Source organism: Suncus etruscus, chromosome 7 (assembly GCF_024139225.1).
Source record: "Suncus etruscus isolate mSunEtr1 chromosome 7, mSunEtr1.pri.cur, whole genome shotgun sequence".
Lineage (NCBI taxonomy): Eukaryota > Metazoa > Chordata > Mammalia > Eulipotyphla > Soricidae > Suncus > Suncus etruscus.
The window spans coordinates 62,149,731-62,173,386 of NC_064854.1; the positions used below are offsets into that span (position 1 = coordinate 62,149,731).

General features: G+C 48.0%; 2 protein-coding genes and 1 pseudogene across 2 annotated transcripts; 2 read left to right on the forward strand and 1 right to left on the reverse strand.

Annotated features, from left to right (window-relative positions):
- Positions 1-1,357: 1,357 nt before the first annotated feature.
- Positions 1,358-5,180, forward strand: LOC126014319 (ubiquitin carboxyl-terminal hydrolase 8-like; annotated as a pseudogene).
- A 9,494-nt stretch (positions 5,181-14,674) lies between these two features.
- On the forward strand, positions 14,675-18,153 carry LOC126014320 (olfactory receptor 10J4-like). The gene is made up of 4 exons (XM_049777629.1): positions 14,675-14,692; positions 15,304-15,417; positions 16,997-17,091; positions 17,187-18,153. Exons 1-4 carry the CDS (start codon positions 14,675-14,677, stop codon positions 18,151-18,153), a joined length of 1,194 nt encoding a protein of 397 aa, XP_049633586.1.
- Positions 18,154-19,519: 1,366 nt separating this feature from the next.
- On the reverse strand, positions 19,520-23,222 carry FCER1A (Fc epsilon receptor Ia). Its single transcript, XM_049777630.1, has 6 exons — positions 23,150-23,222; positions 22,896-22,916; positions 22,621-22,735; positions 22,023-22,369; positions 20,512-20,769; positions 19,520-19,671 (listed from the first exon to the last, which is right to left on the reverse strand). Exons 1-6 carry the CDS (start codon positions 23,220-23,222, stop codon positions 19,520-19,522), a joined length of 966 nt encoding a protein of 321 aa, XP_049633587.1.
- Between the last annotated feature and the right edge of the window lie 434 nt (positions 23,223-23,656).

Below are 23,656 nucleotides of genomic sequence, written 5' to 3' on the forward strand. Positions count from 1 at the left end.
AGGCTTGGGGGACCATATGGGACGCCAGGTTTCGAACCAACCACCTTAGGTTCTGGATCAGCTGCTTGCAAGGCAAACATCACTGTGCCACCTCTCTGGCCCCAGCAACCTTTTTTTTTTTTTTTGGTTTTTGGTTTTTGGGCCACACCCGGCGTTGCTCAGGGGTAACTCCTGGCTGTCTGCTCAGAAATAGCTCCTGGCAGGCACAGGGAACCATATGGGACACCGGGATTCGAACCAACCACCTTTGGTCCTGGATCGGCTTCTTGTAAGGCAAACGCTGCTGTGCTATCTCTCCGGGCCCAAGCAACCCATTTCTTATCCTTGAAGAAGATTCCACCTTTGGATAGCCCAAGGCAGCTATTCCCTGAAGCTCAGAAAGAATTAAAATTTTTAATGGACCGGCTCCAAAAGTCCTTTCTTTTCAGGATCACACATGGAGAAAAATATGATTACTGCTTTTTACTAGGCACCAACCACTACTATAACCCAATTATCTGGCTCATAAGAATGGCTCTATTTAGATAACAAACAGCCTCTCACCCTTGTGTCACATTTGGAGTTAATAGCTGATCTGATAATTAAGGGGAGACTGCTGGTGCATACATTACTGGGTTATGACACTTATATCATTGTCTTGTATATTCCAATAAAGAAAACTGATAACATTATGCCCCTCAAAGAGGCTCATCAAAGAGCTTTGGTTGATTTCTCTACTTAGTTTTGCTGACAAAAGAATCATAGCAGATGGATGTTATGCATGTTGACCTTTCTCCAAACAAATTCTCTTTATATAATAGTTGACACTTATTCTCATTTTATATGGACTCTCCCTATGATTTATGAAAGAGCTAAAACTGTTCTTATTTTTACTGAAGTGTTTTTCTGTCATGGGCATTTCCAATACCATCAAAACTAATAATGACCCAGTCTATTCTAGGAAAACTTCTTAATAATTCTGTAAAGATTGACAAATCAAACATGTCACTGGCATCCCTTATAATTCTCAGGGACAATCTATCATTGAATGTGCTCACAGAACCCTCAAAACTCAACTATCAAAATACAGAAAATGAGTTATGTCACTGCTTGCATTCTTATCCTTAACATTATTTTCACTAAACTTCTTGAATTCATTCTCTTGAAGAGTTCCACACAGCTGCAGAATGACACTTTTGAGAAGATGTACAAGCTCAACAAACAGCTAACTCACATTTTTGTGTAAAGATGGACAAAGAATGGGTAGCAGGTAATCTCCTCATTTGAGGAAAAGGATATGCTTATATTTCTACAGATGGCAGCCCCACTAAGAAATTCTGGGGCTTATTATGCCTCATTAGAAGCAGAATTCTTACAAATGGTGAACAAGCCACAGATTACTGCTGAGCAGGATAAGAAATTCTCCAAGCCGGAGCTGTACAACTCCTCCCCAGATCTAACATAGGGTATTCAAAAGGAAGAGAAAAGGAAACCAGCAGCAACTACAACAGGTAATCAGCATAACGAGCCAATATGTCATCCTAAAGCAGAGATTACAGGCTTAGGAGTAATCAGAAGCAAAATTTCAGTCCTGTTTTTCAGGGAACTGGTCCAGCTCTCACTGGACTTCCTAATTTAGTAAACAATTATTACACAAACTCAATATTGTAGTGTCTGTGTAATGCTCTATGTGTGGCTGATTATTTCAACCAAAACCATTACCAGGTTGAATCCTTTGGAACATAAAGATAAAGTGGCAGAAGAATTTGGCCTAATTATGGGCAGGACAGTAAGGCATCTCAGCCCAAAAGACTTTAAAATAACCATTAGGGAGCCGGAGTAGTGGTGCAAGTGGTAAGGCATCTGCCTTGTGTGCTCTAGCCTAGGATGGACCACAGTTTGATCCCCCAGTGTCCCATATGGTCCCCCAAGTCAGGAGCGATTTCTGAGCGCATAGCCAGGACTAACCCCTGAGCGTCACTGGATGTGGCCCAAAAACAAACAGAAAAACCAAAACAAACAAACAAACAAAAAAACATTGGGAAGATTAATGACTAATTTGCAGTAGCCCAACAATATTCACATGAACTGCTTCTATTTCTGATGAATGGTTTCCCTGAAGACTTGAATAAAGCAGGCGATTGGAAAAGACATAAAAAGGAAAATAACGATTATCTCCATGACCTGAAAGCTGCAGACCATGCTTGGAAGAGAAACAAGCAGCTCAATGAGTCTATTATTGTTACACTTTTTCAGAGTCAATTCAAACCCACAGTCTGGTGCCTCATCTGTAGCAAAAATTCTCAGACATTTGAGCCTTTTTGTTTTGTTTTTGTTTTGGGATCACACCCGGTAGCGCTCAGGGGTTATTCCTGGCTCTATGCTCAGAAATCGCTCCTGGCAGGCTCGGGGGACCTTATGGGATGCCAGGATTCGAACCACCGACCTTTTGCATGCAAGGCAAATGCCATACCTCCATGATATCTCTCCGGCCCTGAGCCTTTTTTTTTTTTTAAATCAAGGGACTTTTATTATTCAACCACATGTGTAAGCCTAAGCCAGTCACTTATAACAAGAATGAGACTGTCTGGAAAGAAAAATTATGATATCATAATTTGGAAGCCCAAATGAAACTAATTTCTGCCAGCAAGGAAGGATAAAATGGCCTTGGATTGGTAACCCCGGGCTATTCTAAAATCCTTAGAATGCATTTAATTTATACAACTATTTTCTGAGTGCAGACATTTGACTGTAGGAATAAGCATTGAGTAAACAGATTAAACCTTCATACATTTAGTTCATGGTCCAGTGGTCCTCAAACTATGGCCCGCGGGCCACATATTCTATTTGTATCTGTTTTGTTTCTTCATTGCAAAATAAGATATATGCAGTGTGCATAAGAATTTGTTCATAAGTTTTGTTTTTACTATAGTCAGACCCTCCAATGGTCTGAGGGACAGTGAACTGGCCCCCTGTTTAAAAAGTTTGAGGACCCCTGGGACTCTAGAGGCAGGAGATACTTAAAAATAAAAATATAGAAAAAATAAACAAATAGATAGGAGATAAGCACCAAAGAGATGATGCTTAAAGGAAAAAGAAGAGGGAGCTTCTTGTTCTAAGGCTAGTATTTATGTGTGTTGGAGATTGGGAATGTGATATATCAGAACATTTTAGGAAGACTTCACTGGTAAGCCATCATTTGAACAGATAATTGGATATAACTTTTTTTTTTTTTTTTTTTTTAGCTTTTGGACTACACCCAGTGCCATGCAGGGGTTACTCCTGGCTCTGTGTTCAGAAATTAATCCTTTATGCTTGGAGGATATGGAATGCTGGGGCAGAGGCTCTACTCACAGTGTTGTCACAACCAGCCCAAATGGGATATAATTTGAAGTAAAATAAATACATTAGAGGAGTTAAACAAAGAATTAATATGATTTGATTTATATTTCTTTTGTTATTTTTGGGTTCTTTGCTTTTTTATTTTTTTCCCCAAGGGAGAGCATACACTGGTATATGCATACACTGGTGCTCAGGGTTTATGTCTGGTTCTGCTCTCAGGGATCACTGTTTGTGGGATTATGGGATCATATGGCATGCTGGGGACTGAACCCGGGCCAGCTGCATGCAAGGCAAATGCCCTACCCACTGCTTTATCTCTCTAACCCCTACATTTCTTTTTTTTTTTTTTTTTTTTTTGGTTTTTGGGCCACACCCTGTGACGCTCAGGGGTTACTCCTGGCTATGCGCTCAGAAGTTGCTCCTGGCTTCTTGAACCCCTACATTTCTAATTTTAATTATTTTTTTCTGAAGATAATATTACCACACACTGCAGTTGATTCAGAGATAATGAGAAATAATAATTATCACAGTTCCTGCCCTCACTAATCTACTACACAATGGGATATAAATAATTTAACCATGGGTATACTACAGTAAGGTAAGTTTCAGGTAACAAATAAGATATAAGTATGTGCTAGAAACGGTTAAGGTAGCTTATAAATTGATACATGAGGAAGTATTTTATGAAAAGGGAACTCTTAAGCCAGGTGTGAAAAAATAACTAGGAAAAGAAGAAGGAAAAATTAGGAAAGGGAATGAGGAGTTCTAATAACAGATTTTCATCTTAGAAAAAAAATTTTAGGTGGGCAAGGATTAACATAGGAATACCAAGAAGTAGCCATGGCATAGTCCTGTGGAGATGGCTTTAAAGATCTGACTCAAGGGACCGGCGAGGTGGCGCTAGAGGTAAGGTGTCTGCCTTGCAAGCGCTAGCCAAGGAAGGACCGTGGTTCAATCCCCCACCATCCCATATGGACCCCCCAAACCAGGGGCAATTTCTGAGCGCTTAGCCAGGAGTAACCCCTGAGCATCAAACGGGTGTGGCCCAAAAACCAAAAAAAAAAAAAAAAAAAGATGACTCAAGCTATTCATGGAGCAGATGAAAGTGATAAGTTCTGGAAATGTGTTTTTTTCTTTGTTTGTGGAGGACATTTGAGCCTTTCATGCATCTATCTTTGCCACTAGCATCCACAAGTAAATGTACATTACAGGATTGCCTCAAACTATTTTCCAAAAAAGAAAAACTGACAGATAACATCAGGTTTTATTGTAGTCACTTCAGAGCTCAGCAGGATTCTCTAAAAAAGATAGAAAATTTAAAATTACAGGCCAGAGTGGTGGCGCAAGCAGTAGGGCGCTTGCCTTATGTGTGCTAACCTAGGATGGACCACGGTTAGATCCCCCAGCATCCCATATGGTCCCCCAAGTGAGGAGCAATTTCTGAGCGCATAGCCAGGAGTAACCCCTGAGCGTCACTGGGGTGAGTGACGCTCACCAAAATTTAAAAAAAAATTAAGGTTACCACCTGTGCTTTTAATATATCTGAAATGTTTTTCCTATGAGGGAAAGCAAAAAATACAAACATATGTGAACTTCCCCTTAGAAAAATTTGACTTGTCACAGTATGTTATTGATTCAAAGAACAACTTGAAGAAATATAGCTTATTTTCTGTTTTGAATCACTTGGTTGGCTGGACAAAGGCCACTACACTGCCTTTTGTGAAAATGCAGCAAGACAATGGTTTAAGTTCAATGATCATGAAGTTTCAGATATCCCCATCTTTTCTGTTAAATCTTCAGCAGCTTATGTTCTCTTTTATACTTTAGTGGGATCAAGGGCATTAGATATAGCCATATAAGTTAAAGCAGAAATTCAGCTTTTTAAGATATCTTCAATAATTTTTAATGTTTTTATCCACAGAAATCTATGGAGAAGAAACTTGGAATGCTATGGACTCTCATTACAGTGCTCATTATAAGAATGTTTTAGCAACTTATTTTTAAATTAAATATGTCTTATATAATGTTCTAATGTTTTTGTTCACAAAAGTCTATGGGGAAACACTTGGATGTCCTGGCTTAGCATTAACGTGCTCAGTACCTAAACTCTGATTACAGTGATCATTATAAGAATGCTTTATCAACGTTTTTTCAATTTTAAATATGTCTGCAAAAATATTCTAATGCTTTTGTTCACAGAAGTTCATTCATGGAAAAGGAACTGAATGCTCTGGACTCATGTTCAGTGCTTTTAACTCTTTTCACAGTCCTCATTACAAGGATAAAAACTTTTGTGAGGGGCCGGGCGGTGGCGCAAGAGGTAAGGTGCCTGCCTTGCCTGCGCTAGCCTTGGACGGACCGCAGTTCGATCCCCCGGCGTCCCATATGGTCCCCCAAGCCAGGAGCAACTTCTGAGCTCATAGCCAGGAGTAACCCCTGAGCGTTACCGGGTGTGACCCAAAAAACAAAAACAACAACAACAAAAAAAACCTTTTGTGATATGCTTAAGACAGAATATGGAAAAACCTATTGGTTTGAGAATGATGTATGCATAATCTAACATATGACATTTTTACAACCTAGTCTACTCTTATTAGCAGTGATTCATAAGAATGATCTATTATAGTAACTGGCTTAAAATTTCTTCACCACCTTACTTGCTGGCTTTATATTTATGAAGCACTTTGATCCTTTCCCAATTACCACCCTAGATTGGTCAGTTTTACAGTTGCAAAGTATTGATCAGTCAACTGTGTATGTGTGTGCATGTGTGTATTGGTGGTGGTCACCTTTATGCTAGTGTGATGTCTATCTGTGCTGTACATAGCCCTTCTATTTCCCCCCTCCCCTGCCTGCCACTCAGGATAACATTTTTTTTTATTGTTTCCCTATGGTCACTTATCTCGAACTTGTTTTAGTATATATGCTACCCAAGCTAGCACATCGAACTTGCTGCTTTTCTTATTAAGCTCCTTATAGCTCAACACCCCTTATGCCCTGGAACACCATCCTGCTCCCATACAGCCATTCCTCTCATCTTTGTGGACTGCCACTCAAGACCAGGATTAGTTTTTCAAGTGGGCCCTAGTTTAGGGACTTATCTTGTTCCATGACTCCACCCAGTAGTTGTAGGACATTTCCATCATCTCTTTGACTGCCATCAACCTACAGATCACCTTGTTAGCTGAAGCAGTAATACAGATTTTACCCACCTTGAACTTATTCAACAGACTAGGGGGTATATGTGTATTTTTATGTGTATTTCTTTATTGGGGGACAGTATTGTTTCTTTGGGCTTATTTAACAGAAATATAGGGAATATGTGTTTTTTCTTTATGTATTTTCTGAAGAACAGTGTTTTTATTATTATACCTATGTATCAGGAATTAAGGGTGTAACATCTGAGGGATAAATACTACAACCTACCATAGTCCTTTCGTGCCCCAATATTACCTTGTGGCAATATTTTTTCTTTTACTTTTTGCATAGACACAGTAAAATAGGAAACTAACAAAATAGTCTGGAGAAGCTGCCCAGTTCACTCCTAAGGTCACCTATGGAGAGAAAATATTTTGGCTGTGACTAACGATATTTCTTCCAGGCCCTGCCAGACATGGCCTTAATAGTTGTTTTGTTTTGTTTGCCTTTGCAGCTGAAGCTAACGAATAAGCCTAACTGCTCAACTGCTTCTCAAAACTGTTCCAGAGCTTTTTTTTTTTTTTTTTTTTTTTATTTTTTTTTATTTTTGGGCCACACCCGGCGTTGCTCAGGGGTTACTCCTGGCTATCTGCTCAGAAATAGCTCCTGGCAGGCATGGGGGACCATATGGGATGCTGGGATTCGAACCAAGCACCTTAGGTCCCGGATCTGCTGCTTGCAAGGCAAATGCTGCTCTGCTATCTCTTCAGTCCCATAAACTGTTCCAGAGCTTTTGAGGAGCAAAGGCTCTTTCTAGAACCAAGCCCATGGCGGCACCTATGTGTGGCCAGACACCAATTTGTGGGAGTGGGACAAGGTGGAATCCTAGACTAGTCAGAGGCAGTTGCAATAGTTCAGCCCGTGACACAGCAAAACCCTGATGGGCTCATTCCAGGAATTCAAGATCAGGGATCCTGCATAATCAGTTTCTTTCCCAACCATCAGAGAAAGAGGAAGGAAGCCAGGATCTCACTGCATGAGTGTAGACTAGAACCTGAATTGAGGGAAAAAAAAACCCAAACAAACCCCAAACCCCCACCTAACCAAGCTTGAAGGAAGCAGCAAAAACCATGGTCAGAGGGTGATAAATAAACTGGAGAAGGCCTGATGGCCACTCCCGTAAGTGTTCACCTCAGGAAATGAGGGCGGGGGCAGAACCAACTGCAGCCAATGTAAGCAGAGGGAAGGAAATATTGGTATAGAGGAGATATGAACACAATTGAAAGCAGGAAATAAATAGCCATAAAGCCAAAGACTGGGGCTTTGACAAGATCAATAAACCTGATAAGCTGCTAATGAGGCTTCTCCCAGAAAACCACAGCACAAAGGACAGGAAGGAAGGTCCAGCCCCCTCCCCCACTCTGCACTCTGGGGAACTCACCACCCTCATCAGCAGGATTGTTAGGGTCATGGTGATTGGCGATTGTCAGTCACCAGTCCTTTCTTCCAGAGGTGGGAGGTATGGAACATTCTAGTCTGTGAGCCCAGGGTTCTTAAATCCTAATCATCAGCTGAGAATGATAGTGCTTTTTCCCTTGGGCACCTTCGTGTAAGGACATACATATCTGGGAGCAGCTGGGACATTTCTGGACACCTTGAAAATGTGCCTGTCGTTCCTTTCCCACATGTTACTGAGGAAAAAAAAGGTCTGAAGACAGATGCATCATGAAATATGCAATGTGCTTGAAAGGCGATTATGGTATATTTTCCTCTTTATTAGTTTTGGGTCACACCTGGTGATGCTCAGGATATCATGCAGTATCAGAGATGAAACCAAGGTCTGTGCTGGGCACTTTGAGCCCATGGATGGCCTTGAACACTTCCTTTCAATATAAATCATTTTGATCATTGGGAGAGTATGAGATGCATTTTGGTCTACAAAATAGCATTTTGGCTGCTATTATATCCTCAGAACAATCAGGCCACCGCCCAGTACCCGATGGGGCTGGCTCTGTGTCCTATGCATCTTCATGTTTCCTGTACCCTTGCCAAGCCAAGAGGTGACTGGTTGCCCATGGGGAGACTCATCCTATTATGAGTTGTGGACACAAGGCAGAACCCTAATACTTTCCACTGAGTCATGAGCCAAATGTGGGGCTTTTAGGGGAGCCTCAGGAAGAAGCTGGATCTTTGTGTTTTTCATGAGCAAGTAGTGAGGGGGATGGTTTGAGGCCATGATGGAAGATAGTTCACAGCCTTTAGTACCCAGTGTCCATGTAGGGACCAATGGGCCCAGTACTTATATGGTTCTGGTCTTGACAATATGCCAGGAGTTTCTGGAGACAACCTCAGGCTCTTTCTGTTCTGTTCAGCCCCATCTAGAAGCTTCTCTCAGGAAAAACGGAGCTCTCATATGAGTCCCTGAGATGGAGGCCTCACCCATAGTGCCTGAAAGTTGCTCATTTATGTATAAAAATACATTGTATGCCTGGCACTACAGAAACTTAATGTTCCATTAACATTGCAAATGAGCTAATCTGCCCTTTGTGACTGAGTCAGGACCTAGTGACTCCTGTGAGTTATTCTTTCCTGAGCCACCCACTGTGCTATCTCTCCAGTGGCCATAACCTAAACCCCAGAAGGGCAAAGCCCACTCCCCCTGATAGGAACCCCCCTACCGTGCTCCTGAGCACTTGCTGCTTGGAAACAGACACTGTGTGAGGAGTGTACCGAGTCCTCTGTTCTGGAGAGTCAGCACCTTGATGCCAGGGCTCTGGCCAGCACTGTGGGCACCCGACCAGCTGTCCTGGGTGGCTCCACTTTGCCACATAGATGTCTGGGTCTGCAGTGTGGGGTAGTGTAGCGGGAAGCTTTGTGTGGCTTCCTCTTGTTTGGGAGGGGAGGAGGAGGAGCAGATGTCAGTGCTAATGAGGAAGGAAAAGAATGTTTTATTTCTTCCCTGATGAGGCGATAGTGGGAAAAAGGGGGAAAAACCCTCGTTATGCTCAATAGAAAGTGTTTATTGAAACAAACTTTACAAGAATAACTGTTCCATGGTTGCCCAGAGTTTAGTAGTCCAATCCCCAGGAAACCTCATGGTGAGTTTGAGGCCAAAAGTCTTCCTTCTTGGGCCTGCTCAACTGTGCTCCCTCCTCTCTCTGGAACCTCTACTCACCCTGCTCAGCCATGATCCCTTCTGCCTACATGGATCCTCCTACTCTGCTCAACCGTTCCCTCCTGCCTCCACAGATCCTCCTCCCACGCTGCACAGCTGTGCTCCCTCTCCATGGATCCTTCGCCTGCCCTGAACAGCCATACTCCCTCCTCTGTAGGTCCTCCCCACCCTCGGGTAGCTGAGCAAGTCCTGGCACAGGCTTGAGTGCTGACTCTGTGCATGTTTGTTTGCCCCATCTATTTCATGCTGAGGCCCATCCTTGGCTTCAGCCTTATTTTTGTTCTAACCCTGGTGTTGTTCCACTGGCTGCCATGACAAATGGCTGTTAACACAAATGTTGGACGAGCCACTGAGAACCATGCCTAGAGCTGGGGGTCCCCAGCTCCTTCCTGCCTTGGTGGCCGATGGAGGAATCCCCCTTGTAGCCTTGTGTGACTTGAACTTTTTCTTAGTGGCTCATGCTCCAATGCGAATAATTTTTTTGGAATAAATACAAAGTCTGCCAGTGGAATTTTGAGAAATGTGATTCCTTTCACTTCATTGCACAGAATAAATTGGAGAAGTATGAAAAGTAAAGGTTTTTACTGCTAAGAAATTTGGTAAACAGCAGGGTGCTTTCTCTAATCCCAGGATAGAAGCTGAGCTGTAGGCTCCTGCTCTCTGGTTCCCTAATCCCAGGGCCATGCACCTTCCTTTCTCCCTCCTACATGGCTGGGTACCCTTCCCTGAGCCAGGAACCATCAGCCCAACCCCTGTTTCTCACAGAGAACCCCCCTCCCAGGTATGCTAATGGTCTTATCCTTGGTTTCAAATGGACATGGCTCCTGACTCTTGTTCCCAGTAAGGTATGAATCTGACCCAGGAGTCCCTGTGTTTCCCAGCCAGTAGTTTCCCTACTGAGGTGATTCTGATTAAGGTGGCCCACTTGGGTGAGGCTGCCTGGGTTGGCTGGAAACTTCCACGAAGCTTGGGGTTCATCCCAAGAGCACAGCATCTTATATGGTCCCCTGAACCTGCCAGGAATGACCCCTGAGCATACAGCAAAGAGTAACCCCTGAGCACCACTGTAAGTGGCTCAGAAACAAACAAACAAACAACCCCAAAACCCCATAAGGGCAGGAAACTGAGAGTTAAGAACACTGGCTAGCTAGGGGAGAGAAAGAGTCTGAGAATTAATGAGCAGAGAATCTATTAAAAAAAAAAAAAAGCCTGGAGAGAAAGCCAGATCACAAACAAGACTCAGATGCTAGCGATAACAGTGAGATGAAGAAGAGGCATGAGTCAAGGTTTGTCTCCTTGGGGGAAACTGTTAGTGAAGTTGACAGAGAAAAACAAGGGTGATGCCAATAAAGGCTCCATGAGTTAGCAGAGGGTTTCAGAACTGACTTGAGAAGTGGAAAAACATCATCAGGGGTTACTTTCGCCATTTGTGCTCCCATTTCAATGAAGCAGAGACATTCCTAAGAAAAATGCTTGCCCGGATTGAAGCAGAAGGAGAAAGCCCCAGGACTGTTTAACAAATAAAGAGATTACAGTGAAAAATCAACAACCAAACCTCCACACCAAGAACATTTCCCTTAAGTGTTCTAAAACATTCAGGGGAAATGTTTGATTTCAATTTATCATTCCAATCTGATACGGTGGCTTCCAGGTTATAACAAACTTGTCTTGTTTGATGATGCCAGAATGATTTTTTTTTTTTCGGCCACACCCGGTGTTGCTCAGGGGTTACTCCTGGCTGTCTGCTCAGAAATAGCTCCTGGCAGGCACGGGGGACCATATGGGACACCGGGATTCGAACCAACCACCTTAGGTCCTGGATCGGCTGCTTGCAAGGCAAACGCTGCTGTGCTATCTCTCTGGGCCCGCCAGAACGATCTTGACTCAGGTTTATCACTCTGAGACAGAGAATGTTGGCTAACCAAGCCTGGCAAATAGGTGTATGAAAGATGGATTTTTTGGTTTTATCTTTTGGGCCACACCTGGTGGTGCTCAGGGATTATTCCTGGCTCTTTACTCAGGGGTCATTCCTAGTGGTGCTTGGGAGAACCTATGGGATACCAGAGATTGAACCCAAGTGCGAGGCAAAGGCCCTCTTCACTGTGCTATTGCTCTAGCCAATGAGAGATGAATTTAAGGAACATAAAGTGTAACATGCTCCCGGAAAAAAGTTCCCTGAAGGGAAATGAGAGCAGTTGTTTTCATAGCTGTAAGTACCATGCATTCACATACATTTTATGTATAAATCCATATGCACATGTGTACTCCTGCTCACACATTTAAATGCATACATATTTATACACATACACTCATATGCATGTAGATGTGTATACATTGTGTGTACAGACTCTGCAAGCCTATTTTCCTGCAGGTAGTAGTTTGATTTACCCCTTTTCCCCACCTTTTTGACTTTGTTTGAATGGAGCAGGGCAAAGATCTGACTAGGAGTTAAACACAGGTAAGGGGAGCCAGGGGCATACACACTTAAGAGCAATTCAGTGGCCCTTGGACTGAGTAACTGAGCCATGCCAGGTGACTTGGAGATGGCACTGCATGAGAATTCAAGCTGCTTGTCCTACTCTCCTGGAGAGTGACCAGTGCAGGGCTGCAGGTGTGAACCTTGATCTAATCAGCCATCACAGGCTCAGAGAAGGTGTGAGATTCCATCTCCAGAAAATCACCAGGAAACCTGGGAAAGTTTAATTGGGTTCTCGGTCTCTGTGTTCCTGTTCCGTAGCAGCCACTTCCTGAAGTTGGCAAGTGAGAAGAGAGAAAGTCTCCTGGCTGCTGGTACATCCGAAGCTGAGACACAAAATAGAGCAACTGAGATGGGATATCCACTTTATTCAAGAATGCAGGCAGGGTGAGTGAAGGGAGCAAGAGGCAGAGGAAATAGGGGTTTGTGCCTTCTCACCTGGAAGGGATCCCCAGTCCAAAGGTGCCTAGAGAGGCACCCCAGTCCAAAGGTGCCTAGAGAGGCACCAATCCACCAGCTCTGCTTGTTCTAGGTAGGACCATGTTCCCTTGAGACTGTAGAAGGCCCCCCTCTCTATAACCTGATGTACTCTAGGAGGCAGGAGGAGCCAGGGCATGGTGTGGGGCAGGGACAACTTCTACCCTGATGGCATCACAGAAGCATTTACCTCACCAAAGTAGCACCTTCACCAAGGTAATAGAATCACTGCAAGAGGAGTGTTACTGTGGGCTGGATTTTAGCTCTCCTTCCTTCTTCCTCAATCATGAGCTTTAGACAGTGCCCAATCCACATATCAAGTGTTCTTGGGCAGTGCCTAATCCAAACACCAGGTATCCTCACACCCAATCTTTGTGCAGTGCTTAGCTTAAATTGCATGTAGGGGTTGAATGTATTAATCTCACAAGTAAATACATCAGGACCAGGAAAAGTAAAAGTTTTAAGAACAACCCAGGATGTTGTGAGAATTTAACATCATAAGAAAGTGCAAGTTTTGTTGGTGCGAGAGGTGGGGGTGGGGCTTTAATATTTCCCCAAGCTGGTATAGCTGAGGTGGAAATTGAGGTGGAATTGGAACAGAGATGGGATGAGCATAGGGCTCGAGAGACTCCTTGTTGTGAGGCTCAGAGGAGGGAAAGGATGAATAGTGTAGGGCGGGTCTTGTTGGGGAGTCCCAGCAGCACCTCAGAGATGCACATCCAGATCTGGCTGGGCTGGAGAATGAGCTGGAAAGGGACATCAGGTCCATCGCCATGTCTCATGTGACCTCAAGTGACTCAGCCACTCTTCTCAGAATGCTTATCTGGAGATGGGGCTTTTTACAGAAAGCTGAGGCTTTGCCTTGTGACTCTCCTGGTGCCTGCTGGCCGCACCTTGGTCCCATGATCTCTCATCAGTTCCTGCCCCAAGGAACCTGACAAATATCTCAGCCTTGTGAGTCCTAGCACCTGGGTCAGACCCCAGCTTCTCCACCCAAGGTCCCTGGGGGCCCACTTGGGCTCTGCTCACAGGTGATAGGGCAGTGGGAAAGAGCTCATGTGCTGTGTCCACTGTAACCACAGTACAGAAAAGTACAGAAAGACCTTTCCTTGGGCCCCCACCAGTGAGGGAGCCAGCATCAGGTGGGAGTTTGGGCTGGGGCTTTTTCCAAAAGCTACTATTCTCTTATATAGTTGTCCTGGATGCCTGTAGGAAACAGGCATGTACTTGAGGGATTATGGCTCTCTGTGGGCTCTGGAGTCGTGCTCTGGGCATGTAGACTCTGGAGATGTGATATCTAGGGGGACATGGGTTCTGGACATGTGGTGTAGGCACGTGGACTCTGGGAACGTGGGCTATGGGATGTGAACACTCTGGGCTTGTGGGCTCTGAGGACCTGGGCTCTGGTGATATAAATTCTGGGAAAGTAGACTTTGGGAATGTGGACTCTGGGCATGTGGTCTGTGCCAGAGGCTGCTGCCTGCAGAGGCCTGGCAGACACAACTTGACAAGAGAGGATTTTCTGGAGATCGAGTTTAATGAGGGAACAGGCAGGGTAAGGAAGTCAGGGGCCTTACAGACAACCCGGGGGGGCGGGGGAGGAGAGAGAGAGAGAAAGAAGAGAAGAGAAAGAGAAAGAGAAAGAGAAAGAAAAAGAGCTGGGTTTGGGACCAGGACAAGGATTTAATCAGATAGAGGACCAGGGAAGAGGGATACGCTGGAGAAGCAACAGGGCAGTCCAGTCAACAGTTTTTCCAGCGAAGTCATCTAGGAAATGCAGCCAGCGTCTGAGACAAACAGCTAGAAGAAACCACCAGGAGAAATAGCTAGGAGAAACCGCTAGAAACAAAACTAGCTGGTAGCAGCAGCCGCACCAGCAGCAGCACCAGCAGCAGCAGCACCAACTCCAGCAGCAACACCAGCCCCAAACCCCACACTAGAGCTGGGGTTTTATATATCTTCTGGGGACAACTGTCACTAAATGACAGTTACCAGGGGGATTTTTAAATTCCTTTTTAATATGGAGTTATGGTAGTATAGTCCAAGATCCTGGGTATGTGGACTCTGGGTATGTAGACTCTGCGATTATGGCCTTTGGAGACATGGTGAACACTGGACTGGGATTGCAGGGAAGCGCTGGTTCTCCCCTGTAGTGGCTTGTCTTGCTGTCCCAGATTTCAAGGCTTTAGAAGCCTGTGACTATTCCTTACCTCAGTGTCTACTCTGTCTCCATCTCAGGAACATTAGAATCAAGGGGATACACCAGAGTGAGGCCAGCAAGTCATGGTCAAAAATGCCCACTTTGAGACCCCAATTACTCAACACACTCTGGACGCTGCTGGCCCTTGACCAGTGAGTGACTGGAGTGAAGCCTGACGATGCTCTGAGAAACATTCTGACATCACCAGTGCTCTAAGGGGGCTTACCCTTGGGTGAAATGAATTGAATTGATTCACGTGTCTGTCACAGTGCAGAGAGGCTCAGGCCACATGTGTCTGTGTTCACGAGGATGAATTGTTGGGGGGAAATTTAATACCTGAGCTCAGTTCCATCAGGAGTCAGAGTAGCTCAAATATGGTGTGGCCTGGAGCTCCAGCTGCCAATGCTGTGACTGTATAGCTCTGTTCACTTACTTGGCCAATGACCCATGTGCAGGGCAATGTAGAGCAGGGCAGGGAGGAGGAAGTGCCCAGGGTTGCTGATGCTCTATCCAAAGTCTCTGTATCGAGGAGTCGGGTCTGCTCTGATCCTGCCCAACACTGTCCTCATCCCATGTAATGCTGCCTCCCACTCCCCACAAGGGCAGATCTACAAGGTCCACACTCTGCATGTAATGTGAAAGTCAGTGGGACCAGGGCTGCCAGGACAGACTCTGATGCCAGTCCTGCACTCCAGGTTTCCCTCATGCTGCTGCTGCTGAGTGCTCTCAGGGGCCAGGGAGGTGCTCAAGTGGATAACGAGGTCCCCAGATGCTGTCTGCCATCCTCTTAAGCCCCGAAGGAGCTGCCAGTGTCCTGGGGCATTAGCCCAGGGGTCTAGGGTAAACAGCAGTGCCTGTTAAGAAACCTCCAAGGAAGCTTTTTGGTCCCCTAAAGGAGCTTCTTTTAGAAAGGTGGAGCCAGAGCAGGTGGCCTTTTTGCACAATAGTCCCAGCTGCTTCCTCTCTCTGTGCATGGTGGCACCCGCTGATGGTCTGACAGTGGGGTGGCTGTTGCCCCCTAGAACCTTGCAGGGGGTCTAGCAAAGTTATCAATGGTGTTGCACCAATGATCTTGACCCATCGCCCAACTTCAGGGGTCACTGAGGGAGACCTCACAGTTCAGTCAGGGGCACATTTTCACACTTGGAGAGTGAAGCCCACGAGAACCCCCTTCTAAGTCCTGAGAAGTGTCTGCAGCTGGTGAGTCTTGGAGGGATGCATGTGGGAAGTGTGTGATATGGGGGGTCATTCTACCCCAAGAAGCATGACCCCACATGCTGGCATTACACTGTCGAGGATGACGGCTGGAGGGTCCGCTTGGACCCAGGATGTGTGGGGTCTGCAGAGACGTGTCTGGCACACCCAAGCCCTGTCTTGTCAAGCCACATCCTGTGACCCCTACCAGCTGTTTCTGGTTGTGAACAATGAACAGGGCCACATTGGCAGATGCTTTTGCTGGGTGATTTCTCCACATCTTCTCCCTCTGCTCTGTCTTACCTCTCCTTGCTCCCCGTGAGTTCCTGCTCCAGATGAGGGAGTCACTTTTCTGCTCCCCTTGTTACCTGCTCTGTCTCCCAAGAACATTTTCCCAGAACCATACCAGGAGCAAAAGCATGGCTTCTGCTCCAGGCTGGGGCTCCAGCTGGGAAAAAAAGCTCCAGGGTGGGATGTGGGGCCAGTCTGAAGTTGAGCTGGACTTGATTCTTGCCAGATGGGCAAAGAGTATAGAATGATCCTAACATCTCCCACACACCTTGGCTATGGAGACTTGGGGCTCAGGTAGGGGAAGCTTTGTAAGCAAATGGGGGCCCTTGTTTGGCTGAAGAGCACAGGGTGGGCATTGCAGATTGTGGGTGGCCTTGGGGACAGATGTCTCAGATCACAGTACCTGACAGACTTCCTCTGAATTCCTCTGTCCCTCAGGGCTTTATTCCTCATTACAACAAACCCAGTTATGTGTAGGGGGCTCTGAGTCCTGTGTGAGAATCATCCCCTAAAAGATCACTCCCTTTCTCTAGGAGGTAGTCAGCTGAACCTCACCAAGCTCTGCTTCCTGGGCTGGTGGGGGATTTGGGGGCCTTGGAGGGACAGAGCAGAAAGAACCCCATAGCTTTCCACCACACCCATTTGGTGTCTGAATGGCAGATGGGGGCACACTGGGGAGGAGGAATAGAAAGTCATAGTGTCCCCTCATCCCATCTCTCCCTAGGTTGCCACCCTCGCGGGAGCCAAGGAGCAGGGCCCAGTGTCTGAGGAGGAGGGTGGATCTGGCTCGTCTGCCCTGGATTTGCTTTCCATGCCTGGGTAACTGTCCCTCATTTCCCTGCTCCCTAATCCTGGGGCAGGGGGCTCTGTGCACAACCCCTCAGGTGACCCTACTTTTTTTGCCCTCTACCCAGCCCTCTGTCCTCTCGACGTCTCTCAGTGTCTGCCTCCAACGGCACGGCCATCACCGAGTTCCTGCTCGAAGGCTTCTCAAGCCTGGGCCAGCAGCCACGGCTTCTGCTGTTTGTCATCTTCCTGGCGCTGTACCTGCTGACCCTGTCAGGCAATGCGGTCATCGTGTCCATTATCCGCCTGGACCGCCATCTGCACACGCCCATGTACTTCTTCCTGAGCCTGCTCTCCCTCTCTGAGACCTGCTACAGTATGGCCGTCATCCCCCGCATGCTCCGGGGCCTACTGTGTCCTCAGCAGCCCATCACGCTGCCTGGTTGTGCTGCCCAGCTCTTCTTCTACCTCACCTTTGGTGTCAATAACTGCTTCCTGCTCACAGCCATGGGCTATGACCGCTATGTGGCCATCTGCAACCCGCTGCGCTACTCGGTCATCATGGGCAAGGGCGCCTGCGTGCAGCTGGCAGCTGGCTCCCTGGGCCTGGGCTTGTGCATGGCTATTGCACAAGTCACATCCGTGTTCAGCCTGCCTTACTGCCGTGCCTTTGTTGTCCCCCACTTCTTCTGTGATGTTACCCCACTGCTGCGGTTGGCCTGTGCTAACACCGCTGCCAACGAGATCCTGAGCCTGGTCATTAGCTTTTTGGTGTTAGTGGTGCCCATGGGCTTGGTCTTCTTCTCCTATGTCCTCATCATTGCCACCATCCTCAAGATCGCGTCAGCCGAGGGCCGGAAGAAGGCCTTTGCCACCTGTGCCTCCCACCTCACTGTGGTCATCATCCACTATGGCTGTGCTTCTATTGTCTACCTCAAGCCCAAGTCACAGGGGTCCCCAGTGCAGGACCGTCTGGTGTCAGTCACATACACGGTCATCACACCACTGCTGAACCCCGTGGTATACAGTCTGCGCAACAAGGAAGTGAAGGAGGCTTTGCTTCGGGCCATGGGGCGCAAGCTGTCTTCTGCCTAATGGTCCGATCCTTTGCTTTGCTATGCTCAGTGAGTGTTTGTAGATCATTGGCTGGGGACCTGAGCTGAGTTCAGGATGGAGGGAGCATGGATATACCCGCTGGAGCTTGGTGATAACAGGGCACAGGGGATAGAACCAGTGTCCCTGGGCTGTATGAACCTTACCATCCCCCTGGATGATGTAATTCCCTTGCCCTAACATGTCCTGGTCCCCTACCATACCTTAGCCCCCTGCCACCTCTTGTTCTCTTTTTTTTTTTTTTTTTTTTTTTTTTTGGTTTTTGGGCCACACCCGTTTGACGCTCAGGGGTTACTCCTGGCTATGTGCTCAGAAATCGCCCCTGGCTTGGGGGAACCATATGGGACGCCGGGGGATCGAACCGCTGTCCGTTCCTTGGCTAGCGCTTGTAAGGCAGGCACCTTACCTCCAGCGCCACCGCCCGGCCCCACCTCTTGTTCTCTTACATCTCCCTGGCTCCTAAGATCTCTGGGCTCTGGTACAGTTATTTCAAGTGGTTTCAGATGTGTCTGTTTTTGTAGCACCAGGAAAGCTGATTACATGAACTGAAGGCTTGACCCTGAGATACTCCTCGGAGCTGCATGATGGGAAGTTCTCTGTGCCCAAGCCAAAGGCTGCAGGATGCATTTGCTAGATACATGGGCAACGAGTGAAAGGCACAAGCCAGTCACCGCACTGTCCTCATCAGGAGTTAAGTCAGTCCATGGAGCCATGCAGGAAACATCTTGGGATTTGGAATTGTGTAAAGTCCAGGCTCAGAGAAGGAATTCAGGTGGGCACTTTTTTTCAAAGGCTGGGAGGACAGGAGGGGGCCAGTGGTCAGAGTCCTCCTCACAATCCGCGGTTGGGGTGCACTGGGAACTATAGCTTGCCAGGAGCGAGCTTGTAGCAGGGCCAGCCCCCTGCTTGGGGCAGTACCTACTTTCTGCAGGTGTGGGAGGCACTGCTGTCCTCCCTTGCTTGTTTGAACCCCTGGACAAACCTCAGAAATATGGTGTAGACATTTGAATCAGCTTTGGGGCATGGCCTGGGAGCTTGCACTAAATAAAAGATTTTCCAGCTTCATCTTCTGAGTTTCTTTTTTTGATCTATCCTGGGTGGAATCAAGGATGAGCTTTCTTAGACCTGAGTCCTTGTTCCCTGTAGCCCCCCATGTCTGTGTCCACCACCGTGTGGGTCACGGTGCCCATTTTGTCCTTTCCTGTTCCCCATTGCTGATGCATGGATGAGCCTCACACCTTGTGCAGCTTGACTACATTTATTGGTGGCTGAGCATGGGGACCTCATACTGAGCAACAGATCTCTTTGGGGGGGTGTCCCAGAGTGCCTGCTGAGGAGCAAGAGGGGATCAGGTCTTTGCACGGTCTCGCTGGGGGTTTGGGTTCGAGCCTGTGGCCTTCCTTCCCTTCTTTGTACTCTGGAGCACCTGTGTGAGCTGCTGCTGGGTGAGGATGAACAGAGCTGAGTCCATGGCCATTAGGAGCAGCAGCAGCGCTGGGACTAGGAGATGCAGCCAAGGAAGATTGCTGCGGGGTTCTAAGGGGATGGTGAGAATGATCCAGTGAGGAGCCAGACTTACCTGGATGGAGGACATCTTCCCTGGACCCCGAGCCCTTCAAGAGTTCCCTATGTGGACTCAGAGCACAGCCCCTGGTTCTAGTTCCTTGTGTGGCCAGTGCCAGAGGCCAGTGGGGTGGGAGAGCTGATGGGAGGAATCAAAAGCACCAGCAATCCTTGTCAAGAAATGGGCTAGGGGGCCATGTCACCTCCTGGCACTGCTCTGGTTCTAATGAACCATTAGTTTCTCATTGACCCGCCTCAACCCTGTGGCCCTGAGTCTTGTACCTGGCTCCCAGGGTGTCATTTTTACCTGTAGCCTTCATGGGACAGCCTGTCTCCACCCTGGGTCTTTGCAATGATTCCAGAATGTTTCAGCATAGGCACTGCACCAGAACCAAGTTGGTCCCAGCACTTCAGCTGTGATCCCTACACTGGAATGTGTGGAGGACACCAAGACACCAAGACTTCCCCAACTCTGAGTCAGCCTAGGTCTGAACCCCCTATCCAGCTCTTTGAGCTAGCCTGGGCATCCAGACCCTCACTGTGTAGCAGCTCTCAGACCCAGCCTGGATGCCCAGACCCCACTGCCTAGCTCTCGGGCCCAACCAGTGCCAACACTAATGCCCAACAGTGATGCACAGATCTATGAGGAGCCTTTAAGCATAGCTGAGGGTCTTTGTGTTTCCCCTTGCCCTAGTCACTCACCACTACTCCCCAAGGTGACCTGGCCCTGGTATCTCACCACTACTTCCCCATGATGACCCAGCCTTGGTCACTCACTCTTGGACACGTTGATGAACACAGCCTCTGATGTCCTCTCTACCATTTCGACTCGGCCCTCACAATGGTATTTGCCATTGTCATCGATGGTGGCTTTTTCCATGGAGATGTTATGGTTGTCGTACCAGTACTCGAGGGACACATTATTCTTGTAGTAGGTGACCTTGTCCACCTTCTGGTTCTTCCAGCTATGACACTGCAGCAACAGGGGCTGGCCCTCCTGCAGATTCTCGGCCGTGGCTTGCAGGAGTAGATAGTCTGCAGGTCCCAGACAGGACCAGGGCAGAGATAGAAGAGGGACAGAGACAGGTGAGGGAGGCAGAGACAGAAGAGGGAGGCAGAGATGTGTATGCGTGGCCAGCCCCAATAACAGTGCATCCTCTGTAAGAAGGAAGATCAACTCACAGTGCCAGAACCTCACTCCCTGGAAGGTCAACCAGGGTCAGGGGTACCCAGCCTTCTTGCCTGGCATATCTTGGAGAGATGACACTCCCCAGTACAAGCAGGAGTCACACAGTGGCATCAGAAGCATCCCAGGGAGTATCTTGAACAACTCCAAAGCAGAGCTGCTCTAAGCTGTTTTCCCATGACTATGTAAGAGTTTACACATGGGGGTTGAAACCTCTCTTTTCATTAAAGAGAAAAATGGGAAACTTGGGGGCTGGAGCGAAAGCACAATGGGTTGGGTGTTTGCCTTGCAAGTGGCCCACCTGGGTTTGATTCCCGGCATCCCATAAGGTTTGGCCCCCCAAGCCTGCCAGGAGTAATTCCTGAGTACAGAGTCAGAAGGAACTCCTGAGCACTGCCAGGTGTGTGGTAAAAAAAAAAAAGCCGAGAGAACAATTTTCTCAGTCTTCACACTGGGCTACATCATACCCAGTCATGACAGTAGCACAGTGTTACTGGGTAGTGACCAGTTTGTCCCAGCTCAGGCCCACTCTAACTCTGTGGTCAGGCTGATAACTGGCAGGAGAGGGGGTGGCTGAGTTTGCTTTACGTACTAGTATTAATATTTTGGGTTTGGGTGGCCAGAGCGATAGTATGCAGTAGGGCATTTGCCTTGCACGCAGACACCTGGGACAGACCCAGCATCCCGTATGGCCCCTAGCCTGCCAGGAGTGATTTCTGAGTGCAGAGCCAAGAGTAACCCCTGAGTGCTTACCAGGGGTTTTTGGCCCCAAGACCAAAAAACTTTTGGGGGGGGGTTGGGCCTATGCCCAGTGGTGCTCAGGGTGGAAGCATGTATTAGGCTGGGGTCAGCTGCATGCAAGGCATTTACCTTACTCACCTCCTCCACCTTAGCAGAGACATGAGGGTCAGATTAGAGATCACCCAAGTGCTCCCTGCCCTTTGACCTGCTGACTCCCACATGCAGGCAGGGAAGAGAGGGGCTAGGAGCCTTGAAGACAGATGGGGGAACACTGGAAGCAGGGAGGGGCTAAAGTTCCTTGCTTCCTGCTGGGCGATGCATCATTGTCCCCCATACCTACCCCTGGGCCCAGACTCACCACCGCTGGAGATATTCAAGTGCACAGGATCACTTAACTGCGAGTTCTCTCCCTCACACTTGTAGTCGCCACTGTCCAGCTCTTGGGCATAAGTGATTTTTAGATTGGGCGAGGTCTCGTTCATGTCTCTGTCATTGTGCTTCCAGGCAGTGATGCCAGCCAGAGGGGTGCCATTCTCCAGTTGGCAGGTGAGGGTCACATTCTCCTCCCGGAAGATTCTGCTCCAGGGGGGGCTTAGGGACACCTTCGATTTGGGGAGGACTTTGAAATGATCTGATTGGGGAGAATCAGGACTGAGAACTTTTGCTCCATTTCTTTGGGGCTCCCCCTCCTCGCTCAGAGACAAACCTCTGGGATAAGGGGAGACAGGCTTGTGTCATGGCCATGTAAATGGATACCAGAGGCAGCTGTGGAAGCACATGGGGGATAAGGGAGCCAGTGAGCACAAATGAACTGGGTACAGGGGAGAGAAGGGAGTGACAGGAGGAGATGGAGGACTAGCAAGTTCTGCTGGTGAGTGATAGGGTCTGTTTGCAGGGAGGGGACCTGGGACTGAGTATGGGACCTCAGGGGGCCAAAGGTAGTTAGGGGATAGCCTGACCTATCCAGGACATGAGGAGAGGCCATGTCAGAGCCCTTTGCTGCCAGAGTCTTCTGGTCATCTGGACTGAACCAGCGCTGGCCATGGAGCAGAAGAGATAGTGGAAGGGTGAGAACTGGCAGGTGGAGAGGTTCAGGGTTCAGCAGACATGGAGGATTATGAGCTGCTTCAGGGGGATGCCAGAGGACATTTGGAAGGAGGCTGCAGCCCAGGAGATGAGGCAAGAGAGGCAGAGGAAATGGGATGGCAGTTGGCTGAGGGGGATGGAGACTCACCTGCTGTCACACTGTTCACAACTGAAAGTGCAGAGAAGGCAGAGAAGGGTGAGTGTGGCTGTCTTCAGGGACCCTGGAGGCTGCAGCTACTGTCCCGACTGCCTCCGAATCCCTGAACACCACCTGCTGAGGGTCTGGTCTCTACTGTGGGGGGTACCCTCAGGACTCAGAGACACCCCCACAGTGATGCTGAGACTAAGTCCCCACGGCTGCAGGGAGGTTCCCATGCACTCTGGGTGGTGTCCCTGACTTACAGAGAAGCAGCAGAGTCCAGCACAACAGGCAGTGGGGCTCCATGGCAGGTGCTTCTGGCCCTGGTGTCACCATGACTTGTGTCTACCCTGAAGGCAGCAAGGGAGCAGAAAGGAGAAGGAAGCCGACTCCTATCTAGGCATCATAGCCTGTGCCTCTGGTGATAAGGCCGGGGCCTTGGGGCCCCTCCCCTTACCCCAGCCATGAACACACCTGCCTGCTTGGTATGTGCCCAGCAGAGGTCTGGCTCACCTCTTCAGTGGTGGTCTGGTCCCTGTCCCCTCCCACTGGCACCAGCTTTGCTCATGTGCCAGCTTGAATGGGGCCAGTTGCCAAGGTCCCCTGTGCAGTGGCAGATGGGGGATATTTTCATGTGATGCCCCAGAAAAGTCAGCAGAGAAAATGCCAAGACTCCTGTTCCCCCTTATTTCCCTTCCCCATCTTCTTCCTTCCTGCCTTAATTTTTTTTCCTTCTCTGTCCTCCAAAATTCCAGAGTCCAGGGTGATCT